This window comes from Protopterus annectens, chromosome 2.part2 (genome assembly GCF_019279795.1).
Source record: "Protopterus annectens isolate FY-2018-M chromosome 2.part2, PAN1.0, whole genome shotgun sequence".
NCBI classification, from domain to species: domain Eukaryota; kingdom Metazoa; phylum Chordata; order Ceratodontiformes; family Protopteridae; genus Protopterus; species Protopterus annectens.
Window position 1 is genome coordinate 399,869,470 of NC_056730.1, and position 23,283 is coordinate 399,892,752.

At 41.9% G+C, this 23,283-nt stretch overlaps 1 protein-coding gene across 5 annotated transcripts in view; it reads left to right on the plus strand.

Annotated features, from left to right (window-relative positions):
- SLC38A9 (solute carrier family 38 member 9) overlaps window positions 1-23,283 on the plus strand; it is a 1,477,321-nt gene that overhangs the window by 1,280,349 nt on the left and 173,689 nt on the right. For all 5 annotated transcript variants that reach the window (XM_044063918.1, XM_044063920.1, XM_044063923.1 and 2 more), the window contains one exon: window positions 3,939-4,087. In XM_044063918.1, the coding sequence (XP_043919853.1) occupies window positions 3,939-4,087 (149 nt within the window). The remainder of the gene's footprint in view (window positions 1-3,938; window positions 4,088-23,283) is intronic.

Genomic DNA, 23,283 nt, shown 5'->3' on the forward strand with positions numbered 1-23,283 from the left:
TCTCAATGGTTTCTGATAGCAACGCACATCGCCGGGAGGTCCAATGTCATAGTGGACAGGCTAAGCAGAGCTATTCTCATGCCTCACGAGTGGTCTCTCAGTCAATTAGCAGCAGACAAAATCTTCCACAGATGGGGTCAACCTTGCTGCGACCTTTTTGCAACCCCTCTCAGCGACGACTTCTTCACTCTCTTACCCCTTCCCGGCCACTCCCCCAGAGATGCTCTAGTCCACGATTGGCCCTGCGGTCTTCTGTACGCTTTTCCACCTTTTCCCCTAATTCCCAAGCTAATTCAGAAGGCAACTGCTTTGGGATCCAGGATGATCCTCATTGCCCCTTACTGGCCTCGACAAGTTTGGTTCCCGTTCCTGCATCGCCACCTACTGGAGCAGCCGTGGAATCTGGACCCAGTGCCAGACCTCTTGGTCCATCAGTCGGACGGGCTGCACCAGTCCCTTCAGTCTCTCAACCTTACAGCTTGGTTGCTCCACTTCCAACTTTAGCCAGGCTTCCGCTAATGTCTCAGCCGGTGCGTGAAATCATACTTTCTGCACACAAATCTGCCACCAGAAAGACTTATGCTAGTAAGTGGAAACGTTTCTCTTTCTGGGGGCAGAGGCTAGGAATATTGACCCCTTTACAGCCTCTGTCCATCATGCTTTAGATTTTTTAGCAGAGCTCTTTCAAGCTGGTTCCTCCTCTGCCACCATTAGGGTCCAATTAGCTGCTATTGCAAATTTCCATGCTAGCCTATCAGAAACCAGCATCATGTCCCACAAACTTTGCAAGGCCTTTCTCAAAGGAACTTTGTTACTTAGGCCCCCGGTCAGGGATCCCCCGCCTCTGTCTCCGGGGGACTTGAACTTGATATTGGCTTCCTTGATTCTCCCCCCTTTTGAACCAGTGGCTTCCTGTTCCTTAAAATTGCTCTCCTGGGAGACTCTCTTTTTGGTAGCCATCACATCAGCTAGGAGAGTTTCGGAACTTCAAGCCCTCTGTATTCGTCCTCCTTATCTTGTGTTTCATAAGGACAGAGTTTCACTTGGGCCTAATCCTTTGTTTTTACCCAAGATACCCTCTGAAACAAATCTGAATCAGTCTGTTGATTTGCCCGTATTTTTTTCCTAACTATTCGAACAAAGCTGAACAAAATTTGCACCGCTTGGATGTTCACAGGCAATTACATTTCTACTTGGACAGGACAAAGCAAATAAGAAAATCAGACCAACTTTTCCTATCCTATGCTGAGGGCAAACAAGGACGGCCAGTTTCCAAAGTAACCTTATCCAGGTGGTTCTCATCTGTTATTTCCTTGATTTATCAACTCAGACATAAACAACTCCCTGCTAAACCTAAAGGTCATTCCACCAGAGCATTGGCTACATCGGTAGCCTTTCAAGCAAGACTACCAATGGAATCTATTTGTGCCGCAGCCACTTGGGCCACTCCTCATACATTCATTTTGCATTATAAGTTGGATGTGGCCTCTAGGAATAGAGCTGAGTTTGGTTCCACTGTGCTCAAGAGTCTGTTCTGATGAGCCACCCAGGACTAAGGTGCTAGGGACGCTGTCCCATCCAGCAAGAATGAAGGCGAGATAGACAACTTAACATTAAGAAGTTATGTACTTACCATAATGTTCCATGTTAGTTGTCTTCTTCTCACCTTCTTTCTTGCGACCCACCCTCCATCCCCCTAGCCTGGACAGACCGGGAAGAGTCCCCTTTTGGGGCCTTCTTTCTCTGGACATCTCTGATGTACATTGTGTCCTCCTCTGTCTTTGTACTATAGTTTTTCTTGTGGTTGGACAGGTGTCCTTGAATCTTTCCTTGGTGTTATCTCTACCAAACAAGATCTGGGGATCTGACGCCTAGCATGGTGGGATATAGGGAGGGCCTCGAGCCAGTAAATAGCTCTCGAGCTTTAGTAGATTGCCGAGTTGGAGCCGAGGATCGGCTCCGAACTCATCCAGCAAGAAAGAAGGCGAGAAGAAGACAACTAACATGGAACGTTATGGTAGGTACATAACTTCTTATTTTCCTTCGTTAAATTGAAAAGTAAAGGAAAGAGAGACACTCACACTGCCTTTTCAGGTTTCATCTGAAGTGGGTGTATGAGTTTAGGAAAACCATATTGCTGTTTTGTCATTTACTATGGAAACTAAAGGATATGTAGTTTATATGCAAAGTTTTTCCAAATGGATTGTCAACTGCATTTCTTTGCCATCAGACAGCTATTTGTAGACAATTATGTGGTTAAAGGTTATGCCATTAAAGATGTGGCTGTTTTCAGTGTTTGCTTCAAGAATGTTTCTATTGCAGACTTCCAGGCCTTGACCACTTGGCCCTTATTTTCCACCTTGAGCATTTTTGTCTCAGTTATGACTGTAGGAATCCCCCTCCTTTGATACCACAGTATTTCAGGACTCAGTCTTGTAATTCATTGGTCTTTTAGCTGTTCTGTGGCTCTTTCTACACTTATGTAGTCACTTCTTGAGATTTTACCCTAACATAGACCTACCAGAACATTTCTGTTAGATATTCATACTATTAGCAGCTGATCTGTCAAGAGGGCCTTCCGTAGTGGGTCCAAAACAGGGTCCAAAACACTTCCAGTTACCCCTTTTGATGGATAGCCACTTCATGCAACAGTGACTTTTGGAATTCTCCACAAGTCAGTCATATTTGTAATTGTATTGTACTATACTAAGTATAATTTCTATACTTAGGATCATAGGCTCATATAGGATCATAGAAAGTTATTAGGCTATTGGCCCTGAGGCCCTTATAAGCCTAACCAAGAGTTTTGCCCATGCATAGACAAATCAGCACCCGATGCCCCTGTCCAGCAGGGACATGGGTGGAATCCCAGGGCTGTAGTTTCTATTTCCCATCCAGTTATCTAGATTGCGCTTAAAAGGGAGTAAAGAGGTACTCTGCTTGACGTGGAGAGGGAGTCTATTCCATAGATGGGGGAGTCTCTGGGACACAAATCTGTCCTGCCAGCAAGTCCTCTTGTTGTCACAGACCAGGTTGAAGCCACTTGTGTGGGTTACTCAACTGGAGCTTGACTTGGGAATATGCATTAGTTCTATCAAGGCGGGCTCTGAGATCCCCTTGTATGCCAGACAGAGGCCACCTCTGAGGAGTCTGTATGAAACAGAGTAGAGGCATAGTGCTTTTAGCCTATCTGTGTATGGTAGATATATGAGGCCCTGGACTCTCCTGGTGAGGAACCTCTGTGGTCTCTACAGCTGCTGCATTTGCTTTGTGAAGTACATGGCGAATGGGGCGTTGTACTCAATAATGGGCCTTATAAGGGGAGAATACAGGGATGTTATGACCTCCTTGTCCTTGGATGAGATACCCTTACTTATGAGGTGGGCCATGTAGAAAGCTTCCCATACAGTGGAAGCAACATGTTGGTCAAAAGTCAGGCTGCTATCAATCTGGGTGCCCAAATTCCTTAGGAACATGGAGAGGTTTCTACATTAGTCTGATGTGGCTCTTAAAGGTATTATCAATAGGAATAAATAAGAGCCAAAATAGTCGTTTCATTAACAGTGACATATAAAGTAGACATGTTTTAGAAGATTAGTTATTATGTTAAGTAATTTTCCTGCACCTTGTACCACACATTTATGCTTGATACTAGCAGAATGTTGTACTTAAAGCTGTTAGTTAAAATAGCTTTATATGTCTAAATCAGAAGTGTTCTCAGTTTTGAATTCAAAGAATAAAAGGGCATTAAACTGAATAATTAAAGGGATCTTTAGACATAACATTTTAAGTAGTGTTACTGTTAAATACTGTACAGAAAGCTCAAAAAACAGGCATTGGTGAGATCCTTGACAGGTTATTGTTTTCTATGATGACAATAGTTTATCGGCATGTTTTTGCAACTTTCCTTTCTCATATGTTTCTCAACTGTTTTACAGAACTTCCTAGACAATTTTCCCAGTGGTGATATCATGGCAGTAATAGCAAGAGTGTTCCTGCTCTTTCAAATGACAACAGTTTACCCCTTGTTGGGCTACTTAGTGCGAGTGCAGCTATTAGGACAGCTCTTTGGAAAAACATACCCAAGGTAACTAATCCTTTGGAAAGAATAAAAACAACCATCATTTGCTATGCAAGGCAAAAATGTATTAATGTGGCAGGACAGTTTTCTGTATAATGATTTTTGTGCATCATTATAATTTGTGTTTTGAATCTTGAAATTCACTTAGCTGTATTATCTGCAATTTTTAATGCTCATCATATGAAATGTTTAAACCTTGACTATTATTTATTATTTTTGCAGTCATTATTTCAAGCAAAATAAAAAAATGTGGTGCCTCATGTTAATGGCTGGTCTTCCATTACTTGTGGCTTTTTTGCAAACTATGTTAGGATCTTCACAAGTGTCAGCAGTGCAGGATTTTTAGCCTTGACTGTGCCACTTGTGACACAAGTTTCTCTCATGAGCTCAGATTCGGGAGGTGCCAGCCAGAGAGATGGAAATGGTCAGCTAGAGCCTATTTGTATATCTCAGGAGAAGAGGAGTTGGGGCTGACTAAACATTGGGAGTGCCCTCTAGTGGGGGACTGGGGAGCAAGCTGACCGTCTTGAAAGTCTATGTCATGTTGATGAAATGTGAAGCTGCACAAGAGCATATGAAAGTACACATGCAGAGGTTGGCATAATGGTTAAGATATTTGCCTTACAGACACAATGTGAAGGTTTTGATTCTCACATGAGTTAATTAGCTAGGATTTAAATGCCCCACAAGGGCAGTTAGCCTACTACTAACATATGGACCTAGAAATACCTGGATGCTATTTATTGCAAATAACATACATGACCTCAAAGGGCTATGGACTTTGTGTATCAAAAAATCATGGCTGCCTGCATGAAATGGAGGTTATGATTTCTCATGGAAACTGGGAGTACAATTGAGGTTTATGATGCCCTTTTAAAGGTGTAGGCAATTTTGGAACAACAAATTATTTTCTGGTAGCTGCAGCAGATATGTGATTCATGCATGTTTTAATAGTTGGCCGTGACTCTATTTCTTAGTCTCCACACCTTCCAGTATATTTCATTGACTTGCTTGCTTGACAGTACATAACTCAGCACATGTGCAAAAACTGAAGATACATTGTTTTAGTTAGTTTCTTTGTATGCTAAACCTATTACATTTCAGTAAAAATGATTTTTGTCATCCTGGTTTATCTGTAGAGGTGCTGTGCTTGCAATTTACAGGGATAGTGGGCTAGTAGGAAGTCTGAAGAATGCTGCTATGAAAAATGTGTTGCGTCTACTGTGACTTCTCTGTGTAGAGGAAGGGGGTCAGACTACTTGTGGTTCTCGAAGTACAGGAATAAGTAAACACATAATCTTGTTCAGAGAAGGCTTTCAAAGTAGATTTGTATGCCAAAGCCATATCCTTTGTGGCCATATTTATATCATCTTTGCCTAAGTTAAAGGTTTTGCCATGGTTATGTGTGATCTCTGTGGCCTAGAGAATTTGCTCTGAGTATGCCTGAGAGAGCCCTGATTTGATTAGCTACGTGAGTATTTCAGGCAATGAATAGGAAGGGATGGAAAGGAGTGTCCTCTGCCAGCTTGCCTACCCTGAACAGGGTGTTAGCTGTCCCACAGCAGGAACAGAATCTGGGGCAAATTCCAAAAATACACTCCCTGCACATTATACTCAAGGAAGTATTAGCTGACCAGAGAATGCACAGCACTTTGGCTGAGGCCCTCAAATGTATGGTCTCTTACACCCATGTTGGCTTCAGTGTAGTCTGCACTGGGCTGTGTTTTCTACCTAATGCTAATGGAAAGTTAGGAACATACAGAAAACATGTTTTAACCACCAATGAATGATGTGCACAACTCCCTCACTCTCACCCCCCCCCCCCAGCTCCACTGATCTCAAACAGTTGGAGGGGAGGGGAAATGAATGGGCCTATAGAGGTTGAGGTCTTGGTACTTTTAGTGGAATGGGTGCTAAAACGTTTGGGAAAAAATGGTTGTACCACAGGGTCTAGTTCCTCCTCATCACAAACATTATCCAGATCACCTGCTAGCAGTCATCACAGGTAAGTGTCCACACTTGTTGCCAAAAGAGGAAAGTTCTCATAAGGTCCATTTAAGCTTTTGTGATAAGTAGATCCCAAAGTAAGATTATTGGCAACTTTGACTTTTCTGCCTTGGGACCTCTCATGATATCCCAAATGGTATGGTTGCAAGGAATTTAGCTGCACTACTCTCCACTGATATTAGTCAGAGCTGAAGGCCTTCTTCGCTGCCTGTTGACACATAGTGGCCATTATAAAAAGCACTATGCATTGGAACATGTACATGGTTACCAGTGCAGTGGCACATGGCATAAGGCAGGCGGGTACAATGTAAGAGAAAGCAAATGTAGTTCTACTGACTTTAATCGTGGCTTCTCATCAGAGTCCTTTACTTCAGCAGTGATCTTTGCCTTCATGTAGGGCATATCCTATTTTAGTAAGAGGTTCTTTGCCTGGGTATTCATCTGCAGGATCTTTGAACACACTGCCAAAAGGCTTCTTTGTAGCTCCAGTTTTGTGAGTTACCCTGTGTTACAGTTGTAACTGACTCCACCTCTCATTCTTTATTTTGAGATGGTGTTGCTACTGATGGTTGAAAACTCTCTACCAGTTTCATTCACAGTAGGTGTGTGTCTGATTTTGTTCCCTGGAAAGTTTTCTGCTCAGAGTGTTTCTCCTTAAACAGTAGCTTTCACTTGTTTTTCTGGACTAAGAATGCTCAGACTGTTGTGAAGCATAAAAGCTATTGTAGGGCTCTGTCACCCTTTCATGGATTATGGATCATAGATTTTGAAAATGTTTTTGACATATTGGATGCCCATTCATGAAAGATTGTTACAGCAAGTGGCTAGAAACTCATAGGTAGGCAGGGTCAGTCCCAACATGGTCCTTAGATGTGCAGGCTTCCACTACACTGGTTCAAGTACTGCAGGCTTCATTTTCTGCAGCAACATTGCAATGCACCACTTTGGCAACTGTGGCTCAGTTCTTTAAGTCCTACTGTTATTAATGCTAGTATTGGGATGGAAGGCACATTGGGAAATTAATATTTGTCTTTTTTTCTCTAAGCCTTCCATCTGCTTTGAAAAGAGAGGCATAAATTACTCAAAGCACATGAGGGAAATCTACACTACCCTTGATAATGAGTCATTCTGTTATTTCAGCTCCTGTCCAGAAACCCTCTCCTATAAGAATGCTCTCAGCAAGAAAAAGAGCCCATTGGGTTTGCCAGAACTTTTGTCCTTCCACCAGTAAAAGACTTAATGGCTATTTGGGCAAAATGGTATGGAGGCCTAAGTCCTTTCAGAACCTATGTTGTTTCTTGCCATTTGTACAACTTGGATGTATCTTATTTCTACTGCCTAGCCCTTGGAAAGCAAGTTATCTCTGTAGTACAGAGACACATTTTCTGTGTATCATAATTGAAAATGGGTGGTTATTTCTACGATTTGAAAACCAATTCACTAACATTGACTGTGTATGTGTACTTGGCACAGTCAAAAATGCAGTTTTGCGAAAGAGGTTGTGTTCTGATAGATGGTCGTACATTTGGACATTTCACTTTACCTGAGCTGAACTGCTTTTGGAGTCATAATATTTTAGTTTTCGGGTGCTGGGGAAAATATTTCCATGCATGGGGTAGTGGAAGAGCTTTGCCCATAACAAGCAAATTAGTGTTTATGTATATTTAAGCAATAACTGACGACGTTGTGTGGTATATTGAAGATTTACCCATGGTTGGCGTGGTTTAATCATGGGGGCGAAGCCGGAGTGATTAAATAAAGCCAACCGTGGGTAAATTTCAATATACCACAACCACGGAGTCAGTTATTGCTATTATACAATGATATTATTTAACAAAAAAAAATTGTTTTCTTAAATAATGTCTTTGTATAACGGCGCATTACTGTTCTTCCACCTGTGGTGGTATAGTGCTTCCTTGTTGATGTACTGCGCATGCGTATGGGATTTACGTTCCTACGCATACCTAGTACATCAATGGGGTTCAGGCGCCTAGGCAGCGAGCCATTTCCCTGTGGTACATTTTGGCTGGGGACACATTGCTGAAGTGACATTCAGCTGCAGAGAAATATGGCTGTTCGTAAATTCCCTGTGGGCAAAGAGAAGCACATACTGACATGCCCACAGCTTTAATAACCAAATGCATGGAGGCAGAAGAAGTAATGATTGTTGTGCTTAGTGTACAGTACGTACTTGTGTGACTAAGTCATGTACAAGTGTGCTACAGCATGCAAAAAATCCTGCCTGGTTCTGTAGTCACATTTATGCTCCAGTATGCATTTTAGGTAATGTTCCCTAGACACTGTGAAGAGGGTAGTGGTCCACACACACTGATTATAAAGGCACTGCCCATTGTGCACTGCATTTTTACTGCCACTGACATGTCCTCTGGCCAGCCTGCTTCTTATATAAATAAAACAGGCTGTAAGCAAATGTAATAAAACAAAAGAACTTTGTTGAGAAAACCACTTTATAAAACAACACAACAGCAAAGCTTTCGAGCAGAACCCTTCCTCAGTGCTATTACATATAGTTAAAACCAAAAAGGTTTATATACAGGTCAGAGTCACATGGCCAGCAGTCCAACGGTCATGTGATCACAAACAAGCAAAAACAAAAAAATGTCATTACAATACAAATATTAAAATATTAAAAAACATTCTTCAATGCAATCTAGTAAGTTGCAATTTAACAAGAACAGGTTTTAATGTAATCATATAATTTAAGCCTGGGGAGTGGTCCGAAGCCAACCTAAGTATCCATTCATACTCCTTTGTTTCAAGTATGTTATTAACATCCCCACCCCTAGGTGTTAATCGTACAATATCAATGACCCTGAAGTAAAATCTATGCTCAGTTCCAAACTCAACTATATGCTTATACAAAGCATTCTTATCAACCGATCTTCTAATTTCTGATTTATGCTCAGTGATTCTTTCTTTTAATTTTCTAGTGGTTTTCCCTATATAAAATGAGGGACACTTGGCACAAGTTGCCATATAAACCACAGAAGTCGTAGTGCAAGTTGCTAACAAATCAAAAAAATATAATTTACCAGTTGTAGGATGTCTAAACTGATGACTACCTTCACCAAGAATATCCACACAACAGGTACAATTTATACACTTATAAGTGCCTGGTTTAACAACAGTCGGACTGGAAGAACCACAAAAATCTTTATAGCACAATCTATGCTTTAACGTTCTCATGTTTTTATAAGAGAAATACGGTCTATCTCCCAAGACACCCTTTACATCAGTCGATGCCATCAATATTGTCCAGTTCCTCTGTATAATTTGTCTAACCAAGTATGTCTTAATATTGAAGGAAGTAACATATCTAACTACAGATCTTCGCTGCTCATGATTGCTATACTCAAACTTTCTGTAATACCAAATGCATATGGTGTTGAATCAATTAGGGAGTTTCTGACTTCACAAACTTGCCTATTAACTAACAAAGTCGAAAATATTTGTTCCCTTTTGGATATAGTCTTAACCAATAATATTTTTTTATTTGATGAGCAATTGTATTTGCAACTTACTGGTGTAGCTATGGGTACTTTGGTAGCGAATACCTATGCTAACTTGGTTTTGCATCAGTGGGAGAGGGCATATGTTTGTAGTAACAGGAATCCCCTTAATAAGTATGTACACTTTTATCAGCGTTTTCTGGATGACTGCTTCATGATTTGGAGTGGATCGTTAGCTCAACTTGATGAGTACATACAATATTTAAATGCAACAATGAATTTTTTGAAGTTTAAGATGGATGTTTCAGATAGCACAGCTGTGTTTCTGGATGTTAGGTTAAAACCTTTAAATGGTCTTACTCATACTAGTATATATAAAAAGGAGGTATATTCAGGTAGATATATCCATTACACTAGTATGCATGCTCCGCATGTGTTCAAAAGTGTAGTAACCTCTCAGTTTAGTAGAGTTAGTAGGTTGAATACTGATGATGTTCACTTTAATATACAGTTGGATGAAATGTTTGATGAATTTTTGTGTAGTGGCTATGATCTGAAATTGCTATCAGATCTAAAAACTAAAACTATAGCTGATAGAAAGACAGTATTAAAACCTATTTTCTTGGATGGAAAGTTTGATTGTAGCAATCATGAGCAGCGAAGATCTGTATTTAGATATGTTACTTCCTTCAATATTAAGACATACTTGGTTAGACAAATTATACAGAGGAACTGGACAATATTGATGGCATTGACTGATGTAAAGGGTGTCTTGGGAGATAGACCGTATTTCTCTTATAAAAACATGAGAACGTTAAAGCATAGATTGTGCTATAAAGATTTTTATGGTTCTTCCAGTCCGACTGTTGTTAAACCAGGCACTTATAAGTGTATGAATTGTACCTGTTGTGTGGATATTCTTGGTGAAGGTAGTCATCAGTTTAGACATCCTATAACTGGTAAATTATATTTTTTTGATTTGTTAGCAACTTGTACTACGACTTCTGTGGTTTATATGGCAACTTGTGCCAAGTGTCCCTCATTTTATATAGGGAAAATCACTAGAAAATTAAAAGAAAGAATCACTGAGCATAAATCAGAAATTATAAGATCGGTTGATAAGAATGCTTTGTATAAGCATATAGTTGAGTTTGGAACTGAGCATAGATTTTACTTTAGGGTCATTGATATTGTACGATTAACACCTAGGGGTGGGGATGTTAATAACATACTTGAAGCAAAGTAGTATGAATGGATACTTAGGTTGGCTTCGGACCACTCCCCAGGCTTAAATGATATGATTACATTAAAACCTGTTCTTGTTAAATTGCAACGTACTAGATTGCGTTGAAGAATGTTTTTTAATATTTTAATATTTGTATTGTAATGACATTTTTTGTTTTTGCTTGTTTGTGACCAGCCTGCTTCTTATGCCTGCCATATTGCCTGCTGTCTCATGTTCCCTTGGGGACCATGGACATTGTTTTCCCCCTGTGCATTTGGTTATTGAAGTTGTAGGTATGGAAACGCATTCTTCTCTTTGCCCACAGAGAATTTGCAAACAGCCGTATTTCTCTGCAGCTGAATGTAATTTCAGCCATTTGTTCCCAGTCAAATGTACCACAGGGGAAATGTCTCGCTGCCTAGGTGCCTGAACCCACATCAATGCTTTGAAACGGAAGCAACAGAGAAAAGAAAGTCTCCATTGCTCCAGTTTTTTCTTTTTTTTTTTTTTTTTTATTTATTAAAAAAAAAAGGTTTTGGACACTTTATACCAATGGAAAAAAGTCCAGGCGCTTTTTCTGTTGGTATATTGTGAGATTTACAACGGGCACGCTGGCCAATCAGCATGCACATTTTGGAATGTTAATGGGGGGTCATTGTTTAATCAGTGTTTTCCATTGCCTGGCTGTCTAGTATTTGGTAAGAGTCACTTATCCATTAAAAAGACCACAACATTTAGCTTCCATTGTGCTTTGCTTCTATGGTTGAATATCTTTGAAGCAGTTATCTTGGCATTCTGGTCCCTCAACTTTGTGTCTGTTATGACTCTATTTCAGACTTTAACAGAGAATGCTTTCTCAGCTTTGAGTCACTAGTCACAAGTATTTTGTGATACTTCCTATCACTGTCTGCAAAGTATGCCTCCATATTGACAGATATAACAGCATTGCTTTGATGTTCTCAGAAGGCATAGTTACACATCCTTCAGTACTACCATTGATTTGACTTTAACCTGAGCTCGTCCACTATTATGGTGTATAGTTTTGTCAGGTCATCCTTTCTCAGCCTTATGGAAAGGATACCTTTGGCCCAGGACATACCAAACAGTCAGTGTCTGCACAGGACTCTGCATTCAAATGTTAAGAGTCTAGCCCTACTTTGAAACATTAATTTTATTATTTGAATAATAGTTGCTTCCTGCGTTTGCCAAGGTGGTGTAGCGGTTAGCGTTGTTGCTTCACAGCAAGAGGTTCTCCGGTTCGATTCTCGGCTGGAGCTCCTTCTGTGTGGAGTCTGCATGTCCTCCCTGCGGTTGAGTGACGTTTAAAGACATGCAGGTAGGTGCGTGAATAGATGTGCCTTATTTGAAGGTTGGGCGTCGGGCTGGCACCTTGGCACTGTAAAAATCCACTGCCAATCATTAGCGGACCGGAGTTCCACTGTGGCGACCCCTAACCAGGAAAAGCCAAAAGACATTAGTTTAGCTGCTTCCTGCATTCAGCTGAGGTATTTTTGTACTCATATTTGTATCTTGTGTGACCTTCTTTGTAGTGGACTTTGTTAGCCAAGAGTATTTCAGAAATTTAGGCTCTTGTTTGTTGGTCTTTAGGGACAGGGTATTGCAGAAGACAAAGTTCTTTTCCCTTAATTCCTCCAAACATTTAGGTTTTTTACATGCATTGATGGGAATACCCGCAGTAGTGGTGCTGCGGTAGCGTTGTCGCCTCACAGCAAGACGTTGTCGCGTTCAATTCTCAGCTAGAGCGTCTTCTGTGTGGAGGCATGCGTGAATGGGCGTGCCTTCGTTGAAGGTTGTGCATCAGGGCTGGTAACTCGGCATGTAAAAATCCACTACCAAACATTAGCGGACCGGAGTTCTGCTGTGGCAACCCCTAACCGGGATAAGCCGAAAGACACAACAACATGCATTGATGGGAATGGGTCCCTTTATTAAGTCAGGGCATAGCTAAAGCTTGTTGAAATCAATTTTGCTACAAAGTCCTTGATATTTGCCAAGAGTATTCACCTCAGCACCTGCAGAGTACCCAGTACTGCCTCTTTCTACAATTCATAAGGGTTTACTTATGTTGGTAGCATCTGTAAATACGTCTGAAAATTCTTTATTAGCCCAGTTGCTCCTACTGTAACTGGAGCTGTGTGTCCTTATTTTACATCACTCTAATTTATGCTTGCAAGTCTTGATATGTTACAAATTTATGTCTTTCAGTTCATAAGATGCTACAGTCACTAGGTGTAGCAATTTTAATAATGCTGCTTTTGTCTTTTTCTTTTGAACTACAGTATCTGATTTGTTTGTTGCTGCCTTAGCTGCTGATATCGGATGATCCCATGTGATCACTATTTCTTCATTTTCAGTAATTGTTTATGGTTCATGTTTCCAGTAACTCTCAGCTACCTGTACGTTGTGATGTTTACACAGTCTGTAGTGTAACAACCTTGTTATGTTGTTATGTCTGTGAGAATACAAACTTTCAGCCAAAAGCATGTTACAGCCTGCAACAAGATGTGCAACTGTTTCAAGTTCTGTAATGCAAAGCCTACCTTTTGTATGGAATTTGTGAAACATCTAGTATGTAGTCCTTTTATCTTGGTTTAACTTCACCTCGCCTGATCAACTTGTGAGTCAGCTCTTGACTAATGTGCTTGGTCCAATAGTTGTCTGTACTTTGCACTATAACTGTGATACTTCTCCTTCTCTAGAAGAACCCTGAAGAGCAATTTGCTCTTTTTTTTTTTTTTATTCTGGTACAACTGTACAGTGGTTTGTTATCTTTTCATAGTGTGTGTTTGTGTGTGTGTGTGTGTGTGTGTGTGTGTGTGTGTGTGTGTGTGTGTGTGTGTGTGTGTGTGTGTGTATGTTCCCCTTCATATGATCGAATGTCTCTAAACTCGAAAGTCATAAACTCGAAACCAGAATCTCGAATTTAGAGAAACTCGAACATATGAACCTTATTTAAACAGCATCTTACTAAATCTGGTCTCTGTGTTGTCTTCACAATAAGACCAATTTGCTGTAATTTCCACGTATGTTTAGAGAACACAATAGCAGAGCGGTATTGGGGCTGGGATACCTGTGCGAAGTCATAATTTGGCTCTTACTTACATCTTCACGACAGATTAGCGGAGTGTCCGGAAAGCCATAACGGAATAGTCTAGCCAATATAGTTTAAAAGCAGACTAAGAAATAAGTGAGGAGACGTACTTGCCTACATTTAAGATTGCATCTAGAGTAATAGGTGCTTATGGTAATCACTAACCGCATCTCTACTAGCTAATTTAATGTGAAACGTACGAAAGTGACTGATTTTTTACACACATAACATTTGTAAATTTCAACAAGGATAGTAGGTATATGTAAGAATGCTAGGACTGCACCGCAACTAGCCAATATAGATAACAATAAAAGAAAAAATGAATGGAGAGGCTAACTCTGAACTAGAGCTTTGCCTTAGCTAAATATCCACACATACAGCTTCTACATTAGAATTCAGGTTCATCCTCAATGAATTAGTGTAGCATTAGACATACTGACTTTAGGTATTACTAAGTGAATTTGTTTTTACAGTACACTACCTGAAGGGTGTTCTTAAGTCATAAACATTGATGTAAAAGCTGCACCGCCTTAAATCAGATGCCCCATATGAGTGGCCATTTAATGTAGTATTTTTAATGCTTGAGTCTTTACTTTTGTTAACACTCCCATATATTTACTACATCCAAGGTCCCTGCATTAAGTTAGAGAAATCTACTTCCCTGCAATGTCCACCTAAGGTTATTGTTTCAGGTCTATGATTAAAAACATTGGGAGTGCTGTAACAATTGTAAATGTATTGGCAGATAGCATTCATACAGGAATAATTGTATATGCTTATTTAACCATGCTATGCTTTTACAATACTTATGTTCATTAACAACATATAGGCTTACACATATAGTTACTATCTGTATTATTTATTTATATATATGAGCTGTTAATAAAAAGCATGAACTACATTATTAATGCAAGCTATAGTTATAGTTATTGCTCTATAGTGTTAGCGCTAATGATAATGTTACAGCTATCATTGTTACCTAACTGGATATATACCTTGTAGCTTCCTATAGTCTTGTTCCTAGCCTAGTTAGAATAATAAGATTTGACCTGAATTTTGCTGACTTACTTTTGATAAGGACTTGCTATAATACTGATTAGAAGACTTGTAAGGAGTAATGCATCTTTCTAAACAACTTGAGAATCTGATAGCCTGAACTACATTTTTGTACAGTTCTACGTGATTATATGCATGTAATACTCTGTTTAATTACAATGCCTTTGATACTAAACTAAATATCTTGTTTCTACTATTTTTCTCTCTCTCTTTTCCTCCTAAAACAATCCCAGCTCTCCAGTCTGAGTACACTGCTCTAGGACACAGAAACTAACGACCTGAAGAACAAGGACCCTGTCCAAACTCCCTTCAGTCTCCACAGTTGAGCAACCTATCCCTGTACTTTCTCAGTAAAGGGAGCATGAAAGTATGTGTCTAAACTATCACGGCCAGTATAGCCTATAACTTATTATTAGATCTAGGTGGCTATAAAGTGCTAGCCAGGAAAACCAGCAGCTTTATTCCCTCCCCACTCTGTAACCAATCTAATCTTTTTCCACCATTTAAAGACACTCGGAACCACTACTCCTTTTCTTGTATTAGGAACCTAAACTCCCTCCTTTTTTACCCTGCTTACAATAAATGAATTTGGGCCACCAGGTGGCAGACTTGTACCTTCCAGGCCTTGAAGCCTTCTCCTGACCTGTACTACACCTTTGCTATATACTGTTTATCCACAGACTTGCTATTAAACTGTAGCCCATAACATCTATTTATTTTTATGGTTAGCTCTCACACACCCTCCAAATAGCTCTATTATCTACTCTTTTAACTTTATTCCAGTATTTAGGGTTACCTACTTACTGTAATCCCTGCTTCAACTGATTGTTCTTTTCAGCTCCTTACCTCTCTTGTCTTATCTCCCTGGGACTCTACTGAAAATGGACATAAATCCAGTTAGACTGTCCCGGTCAACAAATGTAAAATAAAATAAAAAGTAAAAAATATGAAAGGGACAAAAAAATAAAAAAAGTAACACCTTTCAAAGGTTTTCACAGGGGGGCTTTGCCCCCCCTGCACACCCTTCTTCTTCTTTCGGCTGCTCCTGTTAGGGGTCGCCACAGCAGATCAACTGTTTCCATTTCTTCCTGTTTTCTGCATCTTGCTCTGTCACACCAACCACCTGCATGTCCTCTCTCACCACATTCATAAACCTTATCTTAGGCCTCCCTCTTTTCCTGTTACTTGGCAGCTTCATCCGTAGCATCTTTTTCCCAATGTACTCTGCATCCCTCCTCAGCACATCTCCAAACCAATGTAATCTTGCCTTTCTGGCGTTGTCTCCAAACCTTCCAACCTGGGCTGACCCTCTAATGTACTTATTCCTAATCCTGTCCTTCCTCGTCACACCCAGTGCAAATGTTAACATCTTCAACTCTGCCACATCAAGCTCTGACTTCTGCCTTTTTGTCAATGCCGCTGTCTCCAAACCGTATAACATAGCTGGTCTCACTACGCTCTTGTAGACCTTCCCTTTCGCTCTTACTGGTACTCGTCTGTCACAAATCACTCCTGACACTCTTCTCCACCCACTCCATCTTACCTGTACTCTCTTCTTTACCTCTCTTCCACACTCACCATTACTCTGAACTGTTGATCCCAGGTACTTAAACTCATCCACCTTCACATCCTCTACTCGCTGCATCCTCACCATTCCTCTATACTCCCTCTCATTCACGCACATATATTCTGTCTTAGTCCTGCTGACCTTCATCCCTCTTCTCTCTAGAGCATATCTCCACCTCTCCAGGGTTTCCTCCACCTGTTCCCTACTCTCACTACAGATCACAATGTCATCTGTAAACATCATACTCCACGGGAACTCCTGTCTGATCTCGTCTGTCAACCTCTCAATCACCATTGCAAATAAGAAAGAGCTCAGAGCTGATCCTTGATGTAATCCCACCTCCACCTTAAACGCATCCATCACTCCCACCGCAGACCTCATCGCTGTTACACTAACCTCGTACATATCTTGTACCACTCTTACATACTTCTTTGACACTCCCGACTTCCTCATGCAATACCGCAACTCCTCTCTAGGCACCCTGTCATATGCTTTCTCTAAATCTACAAAGACACAATGCAACTCCTTCTGACCTTCTCTGTACTTCTCCATCAACACTCTCAGAACAAACATGGCATCTGTAGTGCTCTTTCCTGGCATGAAACCATACTGCTGATCACTAGTCATCACCTCCCTTCTTAATCTAGCTTCCACTACTCTTTCCCATAACTTCATGCTGTGACTGATCACTTTAATCCCTCTGTAGTTACTACAGCTCTGCACATCACCCTTATTCTTAACAATTGGTACCAAAACACTTTTTCTCCATTCCTCAGGCATCCACTCACTTTCCAAGATTTCATTAAACAATCTGGTTAAAAACTCCACTCCCATTTCACCTAAACATCTCCATGCTTCCAAAGGTATGTCATCTGGACCAACAGCCTTTTTGATGTCCTTCAAGGATGCATCTGTAGTCATCACATATGGGTTGTCCTGCCTCAGGCAGCTCTTCGGTCGGCCGGATTCCAAAGTCTGGGTCCGGCGTCGGCTGATGTCGCTCTTTCCCCGACGTCACAACGCCTGGGGTATAAAAGCTTCAGCCGGCGCCATCTTCCTCAGTCTTTCTTGCCGCGTGGTGCCCGAAGCAGAAGGAGTTCGCAAGTGCCGGTCGGCCAGCTCCTGTATTTCAGCTACCGAAGACTTCAAAAAGCTAAGTACCCCGTTGGGGACTCTTTCTTGCCTCAGCTGATGTCAGATAAAGTTAATAATTGTTTATCTTGTGGGAAACAAATACCTCATAAGGATTTCCACTCTTACTGCCTTCCTTGCCTAGGCCCAGACCACGACGTCTCGGCCTGTTCAGCCTGTGCTTCCTTCAACCGACGAACACTTAGACGTCGGTCGGAGTTTGCAGAGGAGTTTTTTGGGGCTAGTTTTGCTTATAAAATGCCGTTGGAGACCCCGACTTCACATTTAGTTCAAAAACGGAAAGACAAGGACCGACACACGCGGTCCGTGGTTTCGGCTGAAACCACGGCAAGGCCTACCGCGAGTGTCTCAGTTACGGCTGAAACCGAGTCCTTAGCTCCTCCGATTACCGAAACCACACAACCGATGACCTCGGCACCGGAGGCCCCTGCCGAGCCGGTTGTTGTATTACCTGCTGAAACTGGTGTCCTGGAATCTTCTGACACCATCCCTTTAGATAAATCTACTCCAGCACGTGGTGCAGCCAGGCCTCCTGCTTCCATGTCCATTAAGGTTTTCTCTAGGGTTAAAGCTGCTAAACTCACAAAAGCTTTGCCTCCCAAGGTTACTCCTCAGGGAGCTTCTACTGGTGCTCAGATCCTAACCTTAGCAGAGGATCTTATCTCATTAATTAGGGGCTCACAACCCCACCCGGACAGAGGCTCACATCCACCTCCAGATAAAAGGCCCAGGGTTGAGCCCTCTGATCCCCACTCCTCTGATGAGTCTTCTGTTGGCTCTGCCCTCTCGGACCACCAGGAGGAGGCTTTTTCGGCCTACGAGGATTCTGATGCTGAAGAATCCATTCCCTCGACCTCCCCTCCTGAAGAGTTTTCCTTTAGGGAGACTCTGCATGCTATGAGAGAGCATTTCCTATGGCAGGGTCAGGATTTTTCAGACTCCAGGAAAAGATTAAGGACCTTTTTACATTTGCCTCAGCATAGGCCTTTAGCTATACCTCCTGTGTTAAATGTTATTGATGATGTGTACTCTGACTCTAGCACAGCTCCTGATTCTCTCCCTCCGACTCCTGCCAAACCTGATAGGTACTATAGGGTCCCGGACTCTCACCTTCACCTGTACAAGGGCCACTCTGCTGATCCTGAAACTATTTCTCAGGGCCCTAAAGGGGTTGCAGCTACCACTGCTAGAAATCCTCTACCCTCTGAGAGGGAGTCCAGAGCTTTAGCGAGATGGGGTAAAAAAGTGTATACTTCTGCAACTCTTTCTATGAGGGCATTAAATTGTCAATTTCATATGATACAGTACCAAGAGTATTTCTTAGATGAATTACATAAGAAACTGTCTTCCTCTGAACCCCTTGATCGCAAATCCCTTCAGGATCTGGTACATAACTCCCAGCAGGTTAGTAATCACTTTCTGCAGTGTGGTTATGATGCATTGGAAGCTTCATGTAGGTCAGCTATGACAGGTGCAATCATACGTAGGCATGCTTGGCTGAAGGAACAATCTCTGCCAGACCATGTTAAAGCTAAACTTCTGGATGCTCCTCTGGAAAAACAGAAATTATTTGGTTCCACGGCTCAAGAGGTCTTAAAGAAATTTGAAGAAAAGGCAAAATCTGTGCAAACAGTCAAAGACTTTCTGCAAGTCCAACCACCAAGATTCAGCAGAAATTGGCCTACCAAGAATTGGTCCTTTCTGGATTCGGAAAAATTTCAGAGAGGCAGAAACAGACGTGCCAGAGGTAGAGGGCAAACTAGAGGCTCCAACAGAGGCCGTCAATGGCAGCCTCCAAACCAGAGAAGTAGTGCAGGATCAACAACTACTACACAAGGACAGACTCAATGACTTTGCTTTGACTCCGCCGACCAGGGCTCAATTAGAAGCACCTTTGGGCGGAAAGCTTTCTTTATTCTCAGACAATTGGCACAGCATTACAAGGGACAAATGGACACTGCAAATTATAGACAAAGGATACAGGTTCCATTTTCACACATTGCCAAAAAGAAAAGGCATGCCAGACCTGCCACCAAATCAAAGGGCAGAGGCCTTGAAACAAATCTCCAGCTTAATACAAATGAAGGCTATAGAAAAGGTTCCTTCCTCAGAACAAGGCCAAGGATTTTACTCCAGACTATTCCTTGTTCCAAGAAAAGAAAATCAATGGAGGCCTATTCTCGACTTGTCCGCACTGAATACTTATCTCATTGTGCCAAAATTCAAAATGCTGACTCTACAGCAACTCCTTCCCATGCTGGGCAAGGGGTCTTGGCTGGTGACTCTAGACCTCAAGGAGGCATACCTGCATGTCCCCATCAGACAAAGTTGCAGAAGATACCTCAGATTTCTTGCAGGGTCAGAGCATTATCAATTCTCAGCATTGCCCTTTGGCTTATCCACTGCGCCCAGAGTATTCACGAAATGCCTGGCATCAGTAATAGCACACTGCAGACTCCAGGGGATTCAAATCTACCCATATCTGGACGACTGCCTTATACAAGCGGACAACCAACAAATTCTGATAAAGGACTTAAATTATGCCATCAGTCTTCTGCAGGCCTTGGGATACACAGTCAACATGCACAAATCAAGACTTGTTCCATCCCAAAGAATAACCTTTCTGGGTGCGGATCTAGATACAACCACCCAAATGGCTTATCTCACAGAAGAAAAACAAAGTCAACTACCGGATTACTTCAAGAATCTGACAAGACAAACTCAGCTGACTGCAAGGAAAATCCTGCAGGCCCTGGGCTACATGGCATCCTGTATTCTTCTGATTCCACAAGCAAGGCTACATATGAGAAAGCTACAGTGTACCTAAGGAGTTTATGGACTCAGCACAGTCACAGTTTGGAAACTCTAATCCCACTCATTCCATGCCTTCACAAGGAATTTCTGTGGTGGGCTCAGGCCAGCCAGTCCAACAGAGGGCTGCCCTTCACAAAGCCAAAACCTCCCAAACTATTACAACAGACGCTTCAGACCTAGGTTGGGGAGCACACATGGAGGGCAGAGGTATCCAAGGACAGTGGTCACGAAAGGAGCTACGCATGCACATAAATCAAAAAGAAATGCTAGCAGTGATACACGCAATCGAGGCCTTCAAACTCTTTCTGCATCAAGGCCATCTACTAATAAGGACAGACAACACCACAGTTATGTGGTACATAAACAAGCAAGGAGGTACCCATTCTTACCCTCTGTGCAGACTGGCAATGAATCTATGGGATCTTTCCCTGAAACTCAATATACAACTACAAGCTCAGTTTGTGCCAGGAAAGGACAATACACTGGCGGACAGCTTAAGCAGAAATATCATGGATGCACACGAATGGATGCTGCACCCAGACATTTTCCAACAGATAACACAATCTTGGGGGAGCCCGGACATAGATCTATTTGCTTCCCCCCACAATCATCAACTGAAGAAATTCTGCTTAAGGACATACCACCCACAAGCTTGGAAAGTGGACGCCCTCTGTTTCAGCTGGAGAAATCTGAACGTGTATGCATTTCCTCCTCTTCCATTGATGTCCAAGGTGTTAGTGAAGATCAGGTCAGAGCAGCCAAAAGGGATCCTGATAGCTCCGGACTGGCCAAGACAGCACTGGTACCCACTGCTAAGGAGCATGTCGCGTACGAAGCCATGGCCCCTACCTCTATGGCCACTTCTACTGACACAGCACAGATACAAAACTCTCCACTCCAACCTGAAAACATTGCAACTAACAGCGTGGAGAATACCTTGATTCTTCCTCAGGATAAGCTATCCCAGAGAGTAAAGAATACTATTCTGGAAACCCGCCGCCCTTCCACAAGGAAGACATACTCAGCAAAATGGAAAAGATTTCTCATCTGGAACACCACAAAGGGCCTAGATGCAACAATGATGAACATGGCACATATTCTGGAATATTTGGCAGAAATGTTCCACAATGGACTGTCTTACTCTTCTACTAAGATCCATGCTTCAGCAATTTCAGCAGAGTACAATACTGATCCCCCTGTCTTCTCTCATCCTCTCCTAAGACAATTTCTAAGAGGGATCAAAAACATCAAACCTCCTAGGAAACAACCTGTACCTGCTTGGGACCTTAACTACGTGTTGGAAAAACTAACACTGCCTCCATTTGAACCAGCAGCATCTGCAGATCTACATTACCTCTCATGGAAGACTGCTTTCCTTCTGGCAATAACCTCAGCAAGAAGAGTTTCGGAATTGCAGGCCCTGATGTCAGTTCAGCCATTTATTATTTTGCATCAGGATAGTTTCATTAAGAACTAATCCTACTTTTATGCCAAAGGTGGTATCCAGAATTTCATTGAGTCAAGCCATTCACTTGCCTACCTTCTTCCCAAATCCACAGAACAAAGGGGAGAAACTGCTGCACACCTTGGACATTCACAGACAGTTGCGCTACTACTTGGACAGAACTAAAGGTTTCAGAAAAACTGACCAGCTGCTGGTAGCATATGCTGCTGGTTCTCAAGGACAAACAATTTCCAAACAGACAATTTCAAAATGGATAGGAAATTGCATCCGCTTTTGTTACTCATTTCATGGAAAGACTGTACCAACCAACATTAGACCTCATTCTACGAGAGCCACTGCCACCTCCACAGCATTCTTAAGAGGGGTGGCTAAAAAAGACATTTTAGAAGCTGCCACATGGAGCTCCGTGCATACATTTGCCAAGCATTACAATTTACCTTTATATTCCAGATCCAGAGCAGGCTTTGCTACGGCTGTCCTGCAGGGTATCTTAGCTACACCATCCTTTTCCTAGTACCTCCACCCCCAGATTGGCTATGGTATTCTACCCATATGTGATGACTACAGATGCATCCTTGAAGGACATAGTACAGTTTTGTACCTACCATAAATGTAGATGTCCAATAGGTATGCATCTGTAGTCAAACCCTCCCTCCTTCCCCTCTGTGGTACTCCTAGGGTGCTTACATCTATATTAGCTAGCTGGGGGACCTATTATGGTGTATTTGTTTTATATATATATATATATATATATATATATATATATATATTTTTTTTTGCAAATGTTTGGACTTTTTATTGCATTTTTTCCAAATTTAGCCTTCATAGAGGGCACCTGGCATCTGGGGCAAGAAAAACTGAGGAAGATGGCGCTGGCTGACGCTTTTATATCCCAGGCGTTGTGACGTCGGGGAAAGAGCGACATCAGCCGACGCCGGACCCAGACTTTGGAATCCGGCCGACCGAAGGGCTGCCTGAGGCAGGACAACCCATATGTGATGACTACAGATGCATACCTATCGGACATCTACATTTATGGTAGGTACAAAACTCTACTTTCTTCATCCTCTTTATAGCTACCCTTACTTCCTCCTTGCTAATCCACTACGCTTCATGATTCACTGTCCGCACATCATTCAACCTTCTCTCCCTCTCATTCTCTTCATTCATCAACCCCTCAAAGTACTCTTTCCACCTGCTCAACACACTCTCCTTGCTTGTGAGTATGTTTCCCTCATTATCCTTTATCACCCTTACCTGCTGCACATCTTTACTAGCTTGGTCCCTCTGTCTAGCCAATCGGTACAGGTCCTTTTCTCCCTCCTTAGTGTCCA